This window comes from Charadrius vociferus, unplaced genomic scaffold (assembly GCF_000708025.1).
Source record: "Charadrius vociferus isolate BGI_N301 unplaced genomic scaffold, ASM70802v2 scaffold793, whole genome shotgun sequence".
NCBI lineage: Eukaryota > Metazoa > Chordata > Aves > Charadriiformes > Charadriidae > Charadrius > Charadrius vociferus.
Genome location: NW_009647833.1, coordinates 722,621 through 741,594, shown reverse-complemented (window position 1 = coordinate 741,594; position 18,974 = coordinate 722,621). Strand labels below are relative to the sequence as shown.

General features: G+C 48.0%; 1 protein-coding gene across 1 annotated transcript in view; it reads left to right on the top strand.

Moving 5' to 3' along the window:
• Positions 1-18,974, top strand: part of RPH3AL (rabphilin 3A-like (without C2 domains)) — a 32,371-nt gene that overhangs the window by 3,588 nt on the left and 9,809 nt on the right. Inside the window, exons 3-5 of the mRNA XM_009882697.1 lie at positions 74-203; positions 4,278-4,364; positions 13,667-13,841. Coding sequence (XP_009880999.1) covers positions 74-203; positions 4,278-4,364; positions 13,667-13,841 — 392 coding nt within the window. The remainder of the gene's footprint in view (positions 1-73; positions 204-4,277; positions 4,365-13,666; positions 13,842-18,974) is intronic.

Genomic DNA, 18,974 nt, shown 5'->3' with positions numbered 1-18,974 from the left:
GCATTCCTCAGTACCATGCGCTTCAATTTCCAAGGTGAGTGCTGTGACCTCTGCTCTGCCTCTTCCCCCACAGGCGCCTGGTGGAGCGGCTGGAGAACATGAGGAAGAACGTGATGGGGAACGGCCTCTCGCAGTGTCTGCTCTGCGGTGAACTGCTTGGGCTGCTAGGTAGCACGTCGGTCTTTTGTCAGGATTGCAAAAAGGTGGGTTTGGTCACACAGGTTCCTGCCTGTTCCTGGTAGCAGATCTGTCTAGGAAAGGCCACCAGGCCTCTTGGAAGCTGGATAGCTCTGCAGAGTTAACTTACCTTACCCCTGCTTGTCTAGGTCGGTGCTGCCAGACCATCAGGTTTTCTCTTGCACCCTGGTTATCTTACTTCTTAGGATACTAAAGTGCCTAAACTGCACTTAGTGCTGAGATGGGGTGCATCAGCCCCTCTGCATCTCCCGCTCTAGGTTTGCAGAGTGAGAGAAGGAGCAGAATTGTGTGGCCATCAGAGGCAACTCATAAAATAGTCTGTGTGCTTCACTGTTATTTACTGCAAGGTCTGTCCTTAGACCTTCCAGTAACGCCTCTCTTCAGAGGACTCAAGTCCATCTTCAAGTTCCAAACCAGTCTAAGGTTCCCAGCCCTGATACATAAATTAGCCTGTGCATTAATGACTGCCTGTGTTTGTGTATGTTGTTGGCAGGACTGCATGGGTGCTGTTTGAAGGGCAGCATCAGTTTTCAGGGAGACTGCTGTTCTGCTAGTGCCCTGCGGGACGATTGTTGCTTGTCTAGACGCTGCAGCCAAGGGGTTAATCTGTATTGCTGTGGAGATGATGATCTCCAAGGCAACCACCTTATCCTCCCTCTGCTGGGAGGCTGTTTTTCCTGCACTTGAAGCCCGTCTTTCCCTGGGGACATACCTGTGTAAGTGACTTTGCCTCAGCAGGTTGCCTGAGGATAGGTGAGGGTACCTGCTGGGTGCAGGAGTGTTTCTGACTTGCTGGTGGTACGGTGGAAGGAAGCAGCCTGTGCTAACTCTGTGCCTGGTGGGTACTGGAGCCAAGGAGACACTTGCCGATGTCACCCACCCTGTCACTGAGGAGATGTCCAGTGGAGCCTATAAGACAGCACTGAGTAAAACCTGCTCCTTTACTGTGGAGTGCTGCATGTTGGCACCTCTGTGGTTAAGCAGCCATGCAGGCCATGATGGAGAATGTTTTCGTGCTGGCACTGCTGGAGTTTGTGAGATCTAGTTCTCATGCAGAGCGGGCTGCCAGGTTGGGCCTGCACTGGTCCACAGTTGGCTGCAGCACTGCTGGGTTTAGAGCTCTTGTAAGAGAGAGAAAGGAGGTGGGTACCAAGGTCCCAGCATCCATCCATGCATACTTGCTGGGCAGGGAGTTGCTGTGAGCTCTGCTGCCTTTGCTGTCGAGTGAGTTTCTCCGCTGGATCCAGTTTGCAAAACTAGCTTGACTGGGGCAGGAGTTATGCAGGAGATTGCTTGTAAGGCAGTGACTGGGAAAGTAAATGTAAATTTTTGGAACTCTGGGTCCTAAGCCAGGGAGAAAGTAGCTTTTCAGGAAGGAGTGGGGAAGGAAGCAGCAGTAAGGTACTAAGAAGTGACAGGTCTGGTCTGAATGGGAGCTACAGGGCAGCTCTTTTGTAAAGGAGCGTGGGCTCTGTGCACACGTATCTGTGGAGAATAAAGGGCTGGGTGGCAGACAGGAGACGGCTTGCTGTTTCCTGCATTTCAAGCATGTGGAATAACAGGATGTGCTCTATTCATGCGTTCTTCCCTTGGCGATTCTGCTCTCACCTTGTCCAAAGCCAGCTAGGTCACATTGCCACAGTGCTTTCTAACCTCCTTCCTGTGAGCCCTGTACACTAATGAGGAGGCAAAAGCTGGTTCAGAAACTTCCATGCCCTGGGCATTTGCAGTTGCAGGTAGTAAGCCCCCAGCTAGCGAGGCTGCGTGAGCCCAAGGCTCCGGGAGGGCTGTGACCAGAAAACCCCAGAAAAGAGCTGTTTGGTTTTTTGATAGTTACTCCCTTTTTGTCTGGAGTCTGTTGAGCAGTTCAGTAGCATTCATATCCAGGTTGATTTAAGGTGAGACCCTACTTTTCCAGTGTGTGTTTTGCAGCTGCTTTCAGCTTGGCTGCACTTCCCAGCCGTGTGCAGGCTCAGGGCAATGCTGACTGGATGCCCGGGGCTTCTCCCCTTACTGCTTTGTAATGTTGTGGAGTGAATTCAGGGAACAGTCAACACTTTGGCAGAGCGCAGAGAGTGGACTGTTACTTTAAGCTTGTTCCCTCTCATCCAGGGATATCCATCACTCGTGCAGTGCTGTATGCAATAAGCAATGACTTGTCAGGGAATTATGGATTTTTTAAAGTTCATATTTTTCTTGCTAGCGTTGCTCTGTTACCATCTCATTGCAGCCCATTTAATTCAATAACAGGAACTGTTGTTATGATGCATCTGAAATGTAGCAAAGAACTTCAGCAAGTCCCTTTTGCTGAATAGAGGTTCTATATTTCTTACAGCCTGATGGATTTCCTAAATGCCACTTTCTGGTTTATGAAAAATGTTTTTAATATTAGTTTTTTTATTATCTTAGAAATAAATGCATTATGGCAAGACAAAGATATATGCAAATCCAGATTTGTTAACAATACCAGTAGCTAGACAAAGCATAATGTGTCATTTACCATGCGGAGGGTATCAGTATCATGTCTAAAAGGTGAAGTATAAGTAAGAGAAGAAAGTGCTTTATCTTGTATTTAATGAGGAATGGGGCTGCGTTTAATGTCCTTGATTTTTATGTCTTCTTCTGAGGGGTTGTGAGTGATGCTCAATTTTCCATCTAGTCTGCAGGGAAGGGGAGGAGGAAATCCCAGCTTTATATTGGAACTTTCAAAATTTATGGCTAGGGATAAAATTGCTTGGTAACTTCCACTAGAGGGAGTGTTTGAATGTGCTATACATGTGGGGACTGGGATCTTAGAGGAGGGTATTTAAGACTGAGTTGCTCCCTCACATTTCGGTTTGAGGGAGGGAGAATTTGGGGTAGTTCAGGTGGTGTCTTCTGATTGCATCTGCAGTCATCCTTGGCTTGGGTAGCACCAGGTTGAGTATTGATGCACTAGACCCAACGGGTTGTTCCTTATTTCTCTGGGACAATGAGGGCGAGGACAGGAACAGAGAGATGGAGGAGAGCACCAGCCTCTGTGGAGCTGCTGATGCTGCCTCCTGCTTTCTGTGCAATGCGAGTTGGGGACGGACCTCCGGGCTACACTGACCAAAATATTTGGGTGTATTTATTCATGCAATGAAGCCATTGCCTCAGGTACCATCGTTCTGCCGGTCTCCTTCTCCAGGCGTGGACACTGAGGGCTAAGTGAGCCACTGAGCCTTTCATCCCTGGACACAGACCACCTGGCTCAGAGGAGGAGCAGCCTGCTTAGGGGGATATGTAAAACCTTAGCTGGGGAGATTAAATTCGCATGTTTCTCTAAGCAAGGTTTTGCTCTCCAGGGCCCTCTTGTGAGTGGCTTTTGCTCTGTGAGGATCAAAGAATTCATCCAATTTCTCATTCGAGCTGTAAGCCAAGCCTGATACACATCAGCTTCATTATATAATATTAGGTGATTCAGGTTGTAAATGGCTTGTAATGCCACCGAGACATGAAAGTTCCCTTGTGCAGCAATAGAGGCCGTGCGGCGCTATCAGGCATTCTGCTCAGGAAATGTGCATGTAGGCATGGTCGTGCCCGCTTCCTAAGCAGCCACAAATCAATAGCTGCCGAGAGCATGCTGAAATGGAGGGGAAGCCATGGGGTTTAAGACTACATATGTGAGGGAAGGGAGGAGAGGATTTCCAGTCTTGCACAAACTTGCACTTGTTTTGTACTTGGTTACGGCTGCTTTCTATGCCACAGTTATTCCTCTAAATCCTAAAACCTAACAAAAAAACCCAAACACTCTGGAAATATGCCATTGGTCATGGGGTTTGATTTGCTCTGTCCAGTTCTCTTCTCGCCCTGGAGTCAAGAACTCTGCTGTAGATTTGCCTTTGTCTCATGTCCATATAGACGTGAAACAGCTTCCTGTGATCAGTGGCTCTCCAGGATAAATAAGAAAATTGTGCCGTGTTTAATTTTTTAAAGAAAGCAAAGCAGAACTGTTGGGCAGATGCTTCTTGACCTTCTGTCTCCAAAGGGCTATATGGCTGTGGGGAGTTGCTAACACCACCATTTTTTTTTGTTGTTTTTTTTTCTCCTTGCTTCAGAAAGTTTGCACCAAGTGCGGAATAGAAACCTTTGGAGCTCAGAAGCGTCCTCTTTGGTTGTGCAAGATCTGCAGCGAACAGAGAGAGGTAAAATACAGCTGTGGAGAGATGGGGCTCAGCAGTGTGCACCTACCTGCCCAAAGTCTGTGCTGAGTGTACGTGGGCTTTTCCCTGTGCCTGGGCACTGGGAGGGGAGCTTGGGATGGGGTTTGGGAGGCTTGGCTGGGGGCCAGGCAGGCTCAGTGAATACACACAATGGTGACAACTTTAGTTTGTGAGGGAGTGGGGCGGGAAAAAAACACACCAGCCCCTGCAGCCTGTTTTGCTTTGTGGAATTCTTCTAGCTATGATTATAATGAGACTGTTACCTTTTGCTGCGGTACTCTCCCTCCTAGTTCTGTGGCAAATAAACTTGGCTAACACTGGTTCTTTAATACAGCTGGAGAGATCTAGAGCATAGCTGCAGTATTCGTCCCTCTAAAAATAACCAGGATTGCAGATTTTAAGTCTGTTTTCCTCCCTGCCTGCAAAATCCCATAATTTGCCAGTGTGTGAGACTTCTAATGTAGGTATCTAAATTTTTATATCCTTCATCCTTGGCTTTACAATGCAAAAAGTAATGGCCTGCCTCAATTCTTGTCTGCCAGCCAGCATCCAGCAACATCAGGGCTCACTGCTCTACAGTGAAGTGAAGGCAGTGAATTTGTTCTGTGATTACAGAAGGATTTTCACTTGTTCCCATGAATTTATTTTGGGCTTTTGCTTGTGGTCCTTGAACATCAATCCAGTGCAGCTATTTCTGACCACTGCAACCAACTGTGAAACCTGGGTGCTCTGCTAAATCAGTTTCTGAAGTGTAGTGAGAGCATTTGTGCAGGTGTTTTGAGATGCTGAAGGTTTTTTTACACTAGTTGTGGAAACTCAGCATTGCTTTGGTTTTACATAGGTGGGGATTATCTGTGTGGGAGCACTCGCAAAGTTTGTGTTCGAGTAAGATGAGGGGTACATGGGCTGGCCTTTAACTTTTGAGCAGCAGTGTGGGTAGGGCTGGCACAGAGCATTCCAGCTCCTTGAATATTGCTAGTAATCTGGTACACTGAACCATCCAGATATTTTGAATTCCAAATGGAGGTCCTAAAATGGAAAGTGAGACAGGTCAAGATATTTTCTGTGTTCTATAGGGAGGTGGGTATGGGACTAAAGTTGATTTTATTTCTTTTATTCTGTTCTCGCTGTACTTTTTCTCATCCCTCATTGTTTAATTGTGTTTGTTTTTTTTTTTCTATTTCTTATGAAAATAATGAGGAGCCGTGGTCACTGGACAGAGAAGAATATTAACCTGTCCAGTAAGTGTTATGTGCGGCCAGTGTGTGAGGGTACGGTAACCTTCAGAGCTCAGTCTCTCTGTGAAACCTGAGATATGGCCAAAGTGCTTCCCTAATGAAAATGGATGGAACTTTCCCTCTTAGACTAACTAAAAAATAGCCTCATCTTACCTCCCAGCTCTAAGATTAATCTTTATTTTTTTGATTTTCTTTAAGGTCGGTTCAGGTCTGTCTCCTTTCTTGTTTGCAGTGGTGCTGGTGCCCCAACCAGGAGAAGGTTGGAATGGTCACAGTGTGGACATGCAGTCAGGCATCAAGTCATACATCCCCTCTGTCTTCCCACATGCTCTGCTTTTATTTTCGGGGAAGGCAGGGAAGCATTGAGAATTAGCAGAAGCCTTGAGGCATGTCAGCCAGGGCAAAGAAGTTAAGACAATATCAGAATAAATGTCTGGAAAGTGGCTTTGATGAGGTCCTCCCTAAGAGTCTGTGTGAGGAAGAGGTGAGTCTTTCAAGCCTCAGGCTGATGGCTGGTACTAGTGCAGTTCCTGAAGCTGGTTCAGGTGTCATGATATTACAGGGCATGCACTAAATTACCATGTTTCTTTTAAGGGCTTGTGTTCACAACCAGTTCCTTGTTGCCATCTGTTTCTGTGATCTGGATCTGTCTTGTATTGCCATCTGCTCTGGACCAAACCCATTTGGCCATGCTCTTTGCTGAAGGTTATATTTGCTATCAATGAGTACAGATGGATGTCTGCTCTTTGGGATCAGATATTCTCATTTCTGTCTCACCTGCACAGTGAGTAGGTATCAGGCCCATTTTATTTCCTGGAATCAAGGCAGGGGGCTTCAGGAACCCACTGAGGCACTTTGGGTTGTGTGATGCAGTAACCAGCCAATACCACCCTTCTCAATGCACAGCATGACTGAGCAAGGTTGTTCTTTAGCCCATGCCAACGAAGCACGTGCTTAAAGTAGGCTTGTCCCAGGCCACGGATCTCTGGCAACACTTCCCAATTTGTCGAATCATGCTCAGGTCCCTAAACTTTGCCAGCTCTAGTGGGTGAGCGTTTGATGCTGGTCTGGAGTGTACCCCCCAGCAGCTGTCATGAGATGTAGTGTTTCCAAGCTAGGTGATTCCCTCCACATCAGCGCTTTGATCTCCGTCTGTAATTTTCTGAACCACCGCTCAAGCTATTTGGGCATGATATTTATGAAGCTCTCAACTCTGTTAGTGAGAGACTGTTAGGCACTGAAGCGAGAAAGGGAGGTCATTCGGAAACCTGGATGAACTAAATGATGTTGGCTGGAGTTAATAAGTGTCATCTGGCTGGGACAAGAGCCTAGGACTATAATTGTCCCCTTTAGCCTCTGCCACGGACTGAGTGAGCATGTGAGTCTTGTCACCTACTAGGACCTGAAGCCAGGATGGTGGAGTTGGATGTTCACGTATACCAGCTAACATCTGAAGTGTGCAGCATTGTGCATACATGCTAAAGCTTTCATCGCTCCATTTTCCTTGTTGTTATTTATCCCTATAGGTTTGATTTAAGCTAGTGTAAGTTTGGTGATGTGTGGCAGTCATCTTCCACCTTTTGCTGTGTGGACAGAATCTATGCTGGCTTCAGTTATGATTAAATCATCAGTATGCCTGGGTCAAAATGAAGACCAGAGTAACAATCTATTGTTTACATCAGTCTTTCAGTTGGAGTCAAATGTTTGATGCCCATGGATCCCCTTGGGAATCCCAGCTTCAGCCATTCAAAAGTGTTCTTTGCTGCTCTCTGTTTCCTTGAAAACCTCCACTGGGAAGGCTGTGCTGCATAGCAATGAGGAACAAGTTGCTCTGACACTGGTTTATTTCTGGAGAGTGGAGGTGATTAATGGATTCTGCCTGCTGCTTGCGTCCCAATCATCCAGAAGCAAAACAGCGTGTACAGCAGCACTTGAGTTGCTGAGCGTGATGTGTACGCATGCAGGGTGAGGGTCTCTGAGCTGCCAGAGAAGCACTGGGAGGAAAGTACTGTGTTCTAATATGGCCGGGCTCTGACAAGAGCCTGGATGTTCCTGCTGGCAAAGAGAACATCCCCGAGGACCAGCAGACACCCCTGCATCACAGGTCCATCTCTTCTTCCCGAAATAAGATAGACCTCATCTGCTTAGGGCCAGAACTAGCTGGCTGGAGATACCACTTGTCCCAGCTGTTTGCAGAAGCATCTACTGAAAACCCCCTTTTCTTCTTCCAGGATTCTGTGGGCGTTTTCCTTTGCTATGTCTTCTGAGGGTGGTGGAATTAAAGCAGGTGTGGATCACGTTTTATTGTTCCTGCAAGCAAGGGTAGAAGGAAATTCAGTCAAGCTCACATTCACTTTCGAGGGCAAGAATCTCGCTTCCTTCTTACCTGCTCCATGTGCTGCATTGCCTTTCTTGGCTTTGCATCTTGCATCGCCTTTCTGGAGACTTGAGTGTGGAGGCTGATCCTTCTTGGAGCAGTCCTGTTCCTCCATGTGTATGAAGTCCTGATGCTGATTCCTGATTGCAGCAAATGTTGTCCAGAGGTTTGCAATGAGCCTGTTTGCTAACGTAGCAGTGATGCACCCATGGGAATGAGCGTGCTGGGCAGAAAGGGAGCAAGTCCTCCAGCAAAATGGGCTTATTTCAGCGGCTGTCAGAGGAACAAAACTGCCTGGGAGGAGCTGTGATGGGCACATATACAGCTGGAATGATTCCCTGCTGCCAGGCCCCCGGCAGAGCACGTGAGCTTAATAACAGCTTGGGCAGCAATGCCTATGTTGAATTAGTTGCGTGTGGCTGAAGTCTGCCTGTCACCTCCTGGCCTGAAGGGGAAATGGGACCTGCTGTGTTTTGTCAAATCCCTGCCCAGCCGTTTAACTCTCTGCACAGCCTTGTTTTGACTGATACCACCAGGTTCTGCAAAGCACCTTTCTGAATTACCACTTTATATATATTTTTTTATATCCATAATTAGCGATGCTATCATCGTAATTAAAATCCTCTTGGAAACGTTGGTGCACATTTACATTTGAATTGACACATCCAAAATTGTAGTGATAATGAAAACAGTTTAAGCAGGGTGGGGGGAGATTGCTTTTTTTAAACCCCATGGAATATGAAAGAGAGTGTCAGCTATCAGGGACCTGTTAAAGTTTTAATTTGCCCCCTCTGCTTCCCTTTCCCTTTAATTTCTTCTCCCTCACTAAACAGCGTTTTCATGGCTGGCTGCATTTCTTGGTTTATCACAATAAACCATGCAGAGGAAGAAGATTACTGCGCTGGAGGAAAGGAGTTGTCTCCTGCCCTTTTGCCCCCAGGGCTTTCCTGTTCATATATACATTCATACCATTTTGAACATTATAAACCAACATAGCCTAGGGTTATTCCTGCCTGGCATGATGATTTCTTGGCAAAATACCATACTGATGGAGGGGAGTGTTTATTTTGGGTGACTCTGGATTGAATTGAAGTGATGTGCACCTGTTTGCAATTCAAAGAACTCATCAATAGTCTGCCATATTATTTTGGGGGGTGGTAGCAAGCGGTTAGACTCAAAATAGTGTCCTCTAGAATAGAGCCACGGGCGAAAAAAGAGGCCTGATTGAGAGGGGAATGATAAATCGTTGAAGGTTGGCAGCCGTTGCAGCTTGAGAAACGTTGGGGTCAGAGGTACGATAGATTTTGCTATTCCGGAAACAAAGCTCCGAATAGCAATTTCACTGCCTTTTAATTTTCTTCATCCTCAAGTGCTGAATGTGGGAGTTGACAACAGATTGCTGTAAATAATGTAATTGGAAATCTCTGTGTTATGGAAAAGCAGATGAATGCAAATAACGAAGCTGAAGAGCGCTTGCTCTTTCTCCTTGCCAGTGGTTTGCAGCGTGCCAGAGCCGTGGTGGAGAGCTGGGACAAAGTAAATGTGTGGGCATGTGCTGTGTGAGGGCAATGGCAACGAAGTCCTCCCAGGGTGGTTGCATTTGCAGGTGCCTTTCTCTTCATTAAGCATTGTAGCCCACGAGAACCTGCTCCCCCGCCTTTTGGCTGCCGGGGGATTGAGCCAATAAGGCCGGTGTCAGCATGGGAAGCTCAAGGTAGCTGTTTTCCTCTTGCACAACCCGGTCCGGGCTGCAGAATGAGAACAGCTATTGCGTGGCAAGCAGCAGGTGGTAGAGCAAAATGTGGCTTTGCAGCGAAAAGCTTTTCTAAGCATCCCTCTATAGGGGACTTGTGGCTTGGTGAAGTGAACTCTGGGTGGACTGCAAGTGTTTTTTATGATTACTTCAGCTGTGATTCCATCCGTTCGTCAGCAAGTCCTAAAGATTTCTCTGTTTAGGAGCTTGTTTTAGCACTTCTAGGTTCAGAGAAGGAGAAAGAGGAGGGAGAAGTTTGAGCAGTAAGACACGTTTCACCAGGGCCTAGTGATACTCCTTTAGGTCCCATTTACAGGCTGCTTTTGAATGTGCTAGATAAAGATATGTGTCTGCTTCTGACTGTCTCATCCTGTAGTTGTAATGATGGCTTGATGCAACTTTAATAGGAATATTATCAAGGTTATAAAAGGTATTGAACTCTCTGGACTCGTCTCAGCCATGGCTGTTGAATTGGTTTGAGGTAATAAAAAAAGGAGTCTGTTACTAAAGTAGCTCTTCTCCCCTGTGTCTTCCCCCACTTTGCTTTAGGGTAGTTTAGGTCTCAGGGGAGGCAGAAGGACAGGAGCCTGCAGGAAGTCAATATTTAGCACAGATTTTGGCTGCGTTTGGCTGGGCCAGTTTGAGTCGAGTGGTGTGGCTGCTCTGTCCTGAGCCACATGCTGGGCCACCGCACCCTGATCTGGGGTAATGTAAAGATACAGGTCTTTATTCCCTTCTGTCAAGCACTCAAAGCAAGAGATAATCAATGTTATCTAAAATTGGGTTGTTGCAAGAGACTGGCAGTGCTGGCTGTCCCTCTTGCCGATGAAATTCCAGCTCCACCCAAAGTCAGGCTGCTCTGGGGGCAGGATTTCACCTTATGTGCCAACAGGACTGGTGGGAGCAAAACTCTCTGCTCCTTGGAAAGAGCAAACTCCTGCTAATGAACAAGAGTTTTATTCTTGAATCACTGTTATAGATTTATTAATTTAAAATCAAGCAAGAACTTTGCTGTCGGGCCATTCTTGGGATCAATGAAACTACCATCAATAGCAGTCAGCAACATCGATTTGTTTTGATGCATGGATGCTAAAACTAACCTGTGTGCGCACGTGCAGAGCAATGTGAGCTGCGGTCTTTTCAGATGGGGCACGCTGCTAACCTGGGGGGAGCAGAGGTACTGAATTAAAATAGGGGAGAGCATCTTGCTTCGGTTATTTTAGAGCTGATCTCACAACAATTTCAATACTGCTGTAATGAGACCAAACTCTATTAGAAGCACCAATTTAAAGTGAATATATATGCATAGAATCAATTTTATACTAGTATTACTACATCAGAGCTGGGTGTATTATAGCATTAACTCTTTCTATAACTGGACTTGCTTTGGGGTAGGGAGAAACCTGGGGGTGACCAGCCTTTTCTTACAGCAATTCTTGCTGTGTCTGATTGGTTTTATGGTGTGCCTAAATTGTAGTTTGCCTGAAGATAATAGGTCTCTTCAGTGCTTCAAATTAAATTACAGATGTTGCAAGGTCTGTTCAGAGAATGACTGTAAGAAAGAGTTGCTTCTTCCCTGGCAGTTTGTGCAGTGAAGCTATATGTGCCGCAGCTACCCGGTGTGTGGCAGCAGATGGACAATCTGCCCGTCTCAAGGCACGGCACTGATCAGGGTGCAAACCCTATGGCTGCAGCAGTCCCTCTTCTGCCCGCTGTGTCCTCTGTGTGCAGCTGTGCCCGAGGCCTCCTGCCTTCCTCAGACAAGGGTGACCACGGCTTGCCCAGCAAGCAGCTCCTGCATCGTGTCTGTTTACCGGAGTTGTGGTGGACTAAGCTCTATGTAGAGACATCTGTCCCAGATTTAAAAAGTGCATTGTATTTCCTGATTCTTGGTTTTGTGGGGATAGCAGAGCACGTTCCTCCGGGGTCTCTGTGCTGAACTGATGAGTGCCGTTGTACAAGCTGTACCAAATGCTGCATAGTCCCTATGAGCTAGCAGACAGGACAGAAGAAGCTGTGTCAGCTTGTGCCTTGACTGGCTGGGTCACTGTTTTGGCTGTTTGCATGCTGGTGAAGGAGCTGGTAAAGCGTCCTGCCTGCCAAGCCCCCCTCTGTAGAAGAAGAACTTAGTGTCTTCTCTTCTTTGAGGAATTGGCTTCCAAGCTTTTCACTTGATGGCAGGCTCAATGTCCTGCTGGGCTGTTACCCAGCAGGAAAATATTGGTGTAACTGCAGGGTGCTCTCACCTCCTGGTTTCTAGATCCTGCTGTGGTGCACACGAACATCTCTCTTGCACTCCTACCATAACTGACATGTGTGCTGGGTCACAGCAATGTTCTGCTTCCTTCTGCTGGGTGCTCTTCCTTTAAAAAGCATACTCCCAGGTTGCCCTCTGAATTCAGACTGCCTTCGCTTGGCTTTCAAGAGCCCAAACAGAGATTTTAGTACGCTGTGTTGATGGCTCTGGACTAGGAACCAGGCAACCTGCTGAGCAATCTCCTCTCATCAGTGAAATAGTGATGGTGGTGTCTTGCTTTTTGTGCTGGCATGAGAACTTCTCATGAGAGCCAGGTGTTGTCACTGCCCTCTGCTTTGATTAAGCCCTAAATGCAAATTGCAAACTTATTGCTGTAATAAGGGTTATCTGCATTTGCACCCATTGCCATCATGGTGATACTTTACGCAAAATGCCTTGGGAACTTGGAGTGGAAACACTTCTCCTTCATTCTGAACAGAATTGCAAGGTTTCTACCCCCATACATGAAATAGAAAATGGTATTTTTACTATATTAACTTATTTTTGCCCTGGCTGTCTCATTAGCTCATTATTAGACTGCTGGAAGGCACAAAAGAATTAGGTTTTTAGAGGCCATTTCTCCTTGTCTAAGCTGCCATCCTTTTCCCCTCCTCTGGCTCACGGCAGGCTTTATATTAAATATACTTAATAGAGCTCCTTCATCATAAGCTGCATTAAAGCTAAATTGGAGAGTAGAGGGCGTTCTTATAGGAGATATTGCAGTTTAGCGCTCACAGTCTATTTCCTGCTGCAGGTTCAGGTTATTTGAGTGTCGTTCTTGTCGTTCTGGGGTTTTCAAGCACACTCGTTAAATGATCGGGCTTGGCCTGAATTGCTCTGTGAAATGAACACCAAGGTTGTGCCATTCAGTACGGCAGGAGGTGGCATTTCTGCTGTCCTGGCATTGCTGCCTGCATCCCTCAGTTGCTGCCAGTCTTTGACTCTCTCGGAAGTAAAGCGGCCCAGGCTGAGGGACCTGGTGCAGGAGGAGAGACTTGTCAAGACTTGCTGCCCCTCCAGCCAGTACAAGACTTGTTTTGCTCTAAGCAAAGCACGTGCTTGGGGCTGTTCCCACCCATGGCACGTGCCTGCTTTCTCCAGGAAGCTTTTCTTTTTGTGCGTTCCCAATGGGAAAGCAACAGATGCAGAATCTGAACTGCCTGCTGCTTAGTACAGGCCAGGGAACTTCATCCCGATATCCTTGTAGTAAGCCTGGGAATATGCATTTGACTCAAGCACGTTATCAGAAAAACATCTAGTTTTGAAGCAGAGAATGTAAGAAGCTCTATGGTTTGCACTATTACCTTCTGCTCCTCCTTCAGTCTGTGCCTGTTGTTCGTTCAAATTTGTGATTTTTTTTTAGTGATGGAAGAAGGACTGAGGTTAAGCTGGGCTGACAATGTGTGGGGAGGAATTTGGGGTGCTGTGGTAGTTGCAGAGGGCACAGTAACCGTTTCGGTCTGTGAGCTGGAAGCCTTGACCCTCCCCATGTTTGAATGGGGTCAAGGTAGCTCAGAGGGGGTGGCTGAGCCGAGCTTGGTGGGGAGCTTGTTTGGTGCTGTCTGTGATCTCTTGCTGTAAAACCCCAGGCTTAAGGTATTGTGTCTCTGTCTCTAACAGGTTTGGAAGAGGTCTGGTGCGTGGTTCTACAAAGGGCTGCCCAAGTACATCACACCTTTGAAGAGCAGCAGCAAATCCGGTGAGCTGCGAGTGCAGCCTTGGCTAAGCGAGCCAGCCATGCCGGAGGCAGAGAGCGTCGGGACCAGCCGATCCTTCACCTGGGCCAGGGGAAAAGGTTGGTTGTCTGCTCCATGCCCAGGAAGAAGGTGGGGAGAAGGATCTGGCTTCTGCTGTTTCTAGCAGGATTCAGCTAATAGGGAAGGCTCTCTGTCAGAGGTAAGGGATAGCCCATAAGATGTAGTGTGTTACCCATGTGGGCGATGTTGGGGTTTTTATGCTATGGTAGGTTTTTCAGGTTTTATTGTTATTTCAAGTTCACATTGGTGGCCCAGACTAGCCCCGGTCCTCCTAGACTCCCTGCAGCCCCCACTGTTTTGCTGGAACTGCCAAGGGAGAGACAAGCCGTGAAGGAGACACCTCTCTGCAGTCGAAGCCCAAAGAGCTCCGCCTGCTGAATGACATAGGATGGTGCCACTGATGGACATCATGCAGCCAAGGCTGACAAAATGCTGTCCTCATTCCCTCCCTCCTTGGGGCTGCTTGCTCTTTACTTCCGCAGCTCTACAGAGCACCATTGGGCAGATACCTCAGGTCACTTTAAGCTGGCTTAGAAATTACACTGCCAGCATCTCCCTGGGGTCTTCCTGGGATCTGGAGCAAGTGGGCAGAGGTACTGTATTCTTTTACAGTCAGCGGGCAGGAGTGAGCTGATGCTGTGTCCTTGTGTGCCTGAGCCCCCTGAGCAGGTGAGGCTGGCAAAGGGTGAAGCTCCTTCCCCAGGCCCTGGGGAGGGGGCTGAGGTTTGCAGCATGGAGAGCTCAAGGCTGAGTTGTTCTTTAAATGTGTCTCAGAGAAACTGTTGATTAACTTAGCCCTGTGCAGGGCTGGGGCCAGAGCACTGACAAGCCTGAAGATTTATTAGCTTCAGCCCTCGTATCCCTGTTCTTTGAGGTAGACCTTGATTGAAGTAGACCGTTGTATCACATGTGGCATCTTGGATCACTGTCACATCAGATCCCATTCACAGCACTGCCTTGTAGGGCTTTTTTTCCCCCCTCTCCTCCATCTGCCCACCCTGTCATTGTTTGCCCACTCCAGAGCTGTTCCTAGAGCCATGTGGGGGGAAACAACACCTCAGCATTGAGGAGCTGAGCACTCAGGGTCATTAGCACAGCAGTGGATAGATGCTGCAGAATTAAAGCTGCTGGCAGTCTGCTTGGATTTCTCTTAATTTCTTGCTGGTGTGGATGAGCAGAACTTTCTGGCCTCTCTCCTCTTCTGTCTTTTGCTATTAGATTCCCTCAGTTGGAGAAGACCTCTTCAGCGTACCAGCAGCATACACTCTTCCACATCAAGATAAATCTTATTAGTAGTGCAGGGGGAAATAACCTTTTAATAAAGAGGACTCAGGAGAGTTGGGTTTACAAACCTTCACTTCAGGCCCCAGCTAGGAAAGCACTCCCAGCCCTACTGTAACTTTTGTAATTAAAGACAAATTAGATCAGCAATAGGTGATTGTGCTTCCCTCCAGGAGACACTCGGAAGAAGTTGTCTTAGGAAATGAACTGATTGATGAGGTATTTTCTGTTCACGCGATACAGAAAACATTACAAGTCAAATGTATTTTAGCTCAGTTTTTGTTGTTCTGCTCTTCAAAGGTGTGGTGTACTTGGGCAGCCCTTTGTAGAACCACAATGCTTTTTAGCTCAGTTTTTTAGCTGAGTTTTATTTTGGGAGAAAGCCTCCCCCTAAGTACTAGCAGGACTAGCAAAGGAGCAGGTGGAGGACAGCAAAGTGGCCTTTGGTAAGCTCCGATGTGGGTTTTGCTGCCTTTCTCCCTCTGCACTGATTTTTGACTGGTTGCTGTTTTACAGATTGGATAGTATTAATTTATGGTTTTATTTTCTGGTGCTTTCTTTCCTCATTGCCCTTCTCTGTTAGGCTGCCTGTCCTCTGGACAGCTTTCAATGGGCACTGCAAGCTGTAATTCATCTCTGAAGCTGGGAGCTTGTACATCTCACCCTTCCATTTAACTCTTTTTCACCTGCCAGTGCTGGGACTTCTGCTGTTTGTCATTGGAAACCTCTGCAATGTGCAGGGCAGCTGCCTTCCTCCGTGGAGATGATGTAGCTGTGATATTGCCAGCGTGAATCTGTGACTGGGCCTGGACTGAGCTTTACAAGGCCGTGGCTGACAAGGCAGTCTGCCTTACCTCTGCCTGGCTGATAGCATTTGTCAGCTCACAGCTCGTACGCCCTCATCTGAACACATCCTTTCGGCACTGAGTAAAGCCCTGTTGCTTGTTTGGCAGGATGTTCTCGTGAACGAGCTCTGGCATTTAACGTGCCTGACTCTGACAGGCTGGTCTCAGTGGGGTTTCCGTTATCTTGGCCAGCCGTGTCTAACCCCACCGCTCGCCTCCCGAGGTGCTGAAGGAGCTGTCTCTCAGCTATTAAGGGATTCAAGTCAGGTGGGACCAGCACCGGCACAGCCATGTCCCGGCACAGCTCCCGGAGAGCCTGGGAAAGAGGAGCCACGGTTGTCCTTTTGACATCCTTCATGCCAGGAGCTGCCTTTCAGCAGGGATGGGACAAACCTCATGTCCCTTTTTTCCCCTCAAAAGGAACTGCCAGCCCCTGATTACTGGCCACTCCTGCTGCTGGAAGGTGGGAAGGCAGTGGGACTGAGGGACCGCAGGAACGTGCCTCTTGGAAGAAAAGCCAAACCCACCAGGAAGAAGTTTTATTTTTACACACCCATTATTTCTCTTGCGCTGACTGACACTGGGATTTGCCGTTGCCTTTAGTTTTTCTGTAATAAACAAGCAGTTGCCATGGGAACCCTGCTATTAGTTAAGGCACAAATGTATTGTCATGGGGAGAATAGCAGTAATATTTCTCGTGCTGGGGAGCAGCTCTGCTCCATGTGGTGGAATGTGGGTGGGTTTCTGCACTGGGTCAGGCAGGACGGGGCCATCAGGGGGTGGGGAGCAATAAGCAGCAGGGCTTTCCTTCTTCCGAACTCTGAGTTCTGAAGAAAAAAATGTAAAGCATCTGGGTGGAAAAGAGAAGTGTGATCCCTGAGCTATTGCACTGTTTGGCATGAGGGCTGCCTGCTGCTCTGCTTGGTCTCCGGTGGTTTCTCCTGTTGCAATGTGTTCTAGTCCTGTTGCCAAGCAATGCGACGTGCTGGGCTCGGCGCTGTCGGAGGCATGGGAGCAGTGGCTGGGCAGGGGGATGCAGAGGCTTCATCCAGCGTCTGTGTGCTTGAGGCCAAATCCAGGAGTGATGGAGCAGAGAGAAGCGTGCTGGGGCACATCAGACGCTTTGCAGGCCACCGAGGGGGTCATCCAACTTCTCTACAACTTTGGGCAGTGCTGAAACTGCACGTGTGCTGCTTCTGAAAGGGAGAGCACTTGGGCCCGGTCCCCTCCTCCTGCTTGGAGATGTCCCTGCAACTGCAGGCAGTGCTGGGTGTGATCTAGTGTAGCACTCAGTGAGACACTTGGCTTGTAATAAAAATCTTTATCTCCCACCCGCAGTGACCAGGAGCTGTCAGCCTCCCCACTTCCCAGAGGTTGTGTTTGCAAAGGCTGATGATACGGGTGCTGCAGGGGAGCGGTGTGCTCAAGGGCTCGTGCTCAGCCTGCTCATCCAGCGCATCTTGGTTGCGCTGAGCATGTGCGGCTGTTTGGAGCTGTTGCTGCAGGGTGCCCCTGTGCTTTTTCTGTATTTTGTGGCAGCTGCAAGAAGTGCCAAGTTTTGTGTGTGCAGGGACTGAGCTCTGCCCTACGATGGGCAGTGTGAGGGAGCGTGGCTGGCTCTTCCTATTGCAGGTGTGCCCGTGCCAAGCGCACGCATTTAATATTAAAGCTCAAGCCCAGCCAAGTGCTCCTTTCCCCTTTGCCTCAGCACTGCCTCCCCACATCCTCTGCTGCTGGGGTTAAGTGCAGCCCTGCAGCTCTCCACCATTCCCTGTGGCTCTGCGTGCTATGAGGGTCTGGGACCTCTGGCTTGGAGGGTGAACCATGTGTCAGAGGGATTGTAGGCTCTGGCAGCAGCCACGGGGGTTCAGGCCCTCCATGAGTGACCCATTCCCTATGGAAATACTGCTTTTCTTGCAAGTTTTATTTTGCCATATTTTTTTATGAGCTTTTTTCAGTCAGCTGGAGATGGAGAGGATAAATCTGGTATGTTCTCTGAAAGTACAGCTGTCCAACGACTCTTATTGATATATCAGCAACTGCTGGAACACCAGATTTACGACTTCTGGGCTCTGGAAAGTGCCAGCAGAAGCTCTGGGAGCTTTGGGAGAAAAAATACCTTAAAGGGAATCATTGGTGCAATGGGTAAAATACACTCTTATTGGCGGCAGAGGAAATGATAGCAGATAGGGCTACTCCTGCAGTGTGAATGCCTTCATGTCATTAATATTTTCCTCCTCTGTGCTGGTGCTCTCTGAACTGCTGAATGGCAGAAGGGAAGGCAGCTAAAGTCACCACCACTGATTCACTGGGGCCTTTTCCAAATAAATCCTAACTTCCAGCATTTTTAAAGGATTCATAGAGAAAGAAGCTGTTCTAAAGCGATGGATTTTATGAATCCAGGAGGCCAAAAAAGGATGAGGACCAAGTGGGACAGGAGTGCATTTCCTGAGGGAATTGGGCAGTGGGATGGTCAGAATGATTCTGAGCTGAGATTTGGATTTTGTAGCAAAGAGCCTGGAACGTACGGGTTGTTATTAACAGGATTTATATATAGTCCCCCACCCCTCCCAGGGAGCTTTGGGGAGGTAGTGAAGCTGTCTCTAAGACGGCAAAGCCCAAAGCCAAACCTTTGCTTTGAGGGCTCTTAGCCAGAAGTGCAGCCCCCCTGCTTATAATGAGGCTTCGCGCTCTGCCTGGCTCAGCGCAGCCCCTTTCCCTGCAGGTAAGAGGTCCCATTTCTGATGGTGCCAGGAGGGGAAGGCTGTGGGAGCAGGAGGAGCCGGTGCCCAGGGAAAGGCTGCATGGGCAGTGAGGAGGGGTCCTGGCAGCCTTCCCCCTGCGCAGCGCTTCTCAGCAGCACGGCATGCGTGGGGAGCTGCCTGCCAGGGCAACTTCAATAATGCTTTGCAATAACATTGCCAGCCAACTTTAATATCCTCAGAGATGTTAACTCCAGAAAAGTGCTATTTTAGGTATTATTTTTTTTTTTTTTTAATAAAATACTTTGTGTAGTACAGATCACTGCCTGAATACCGGAGTGTC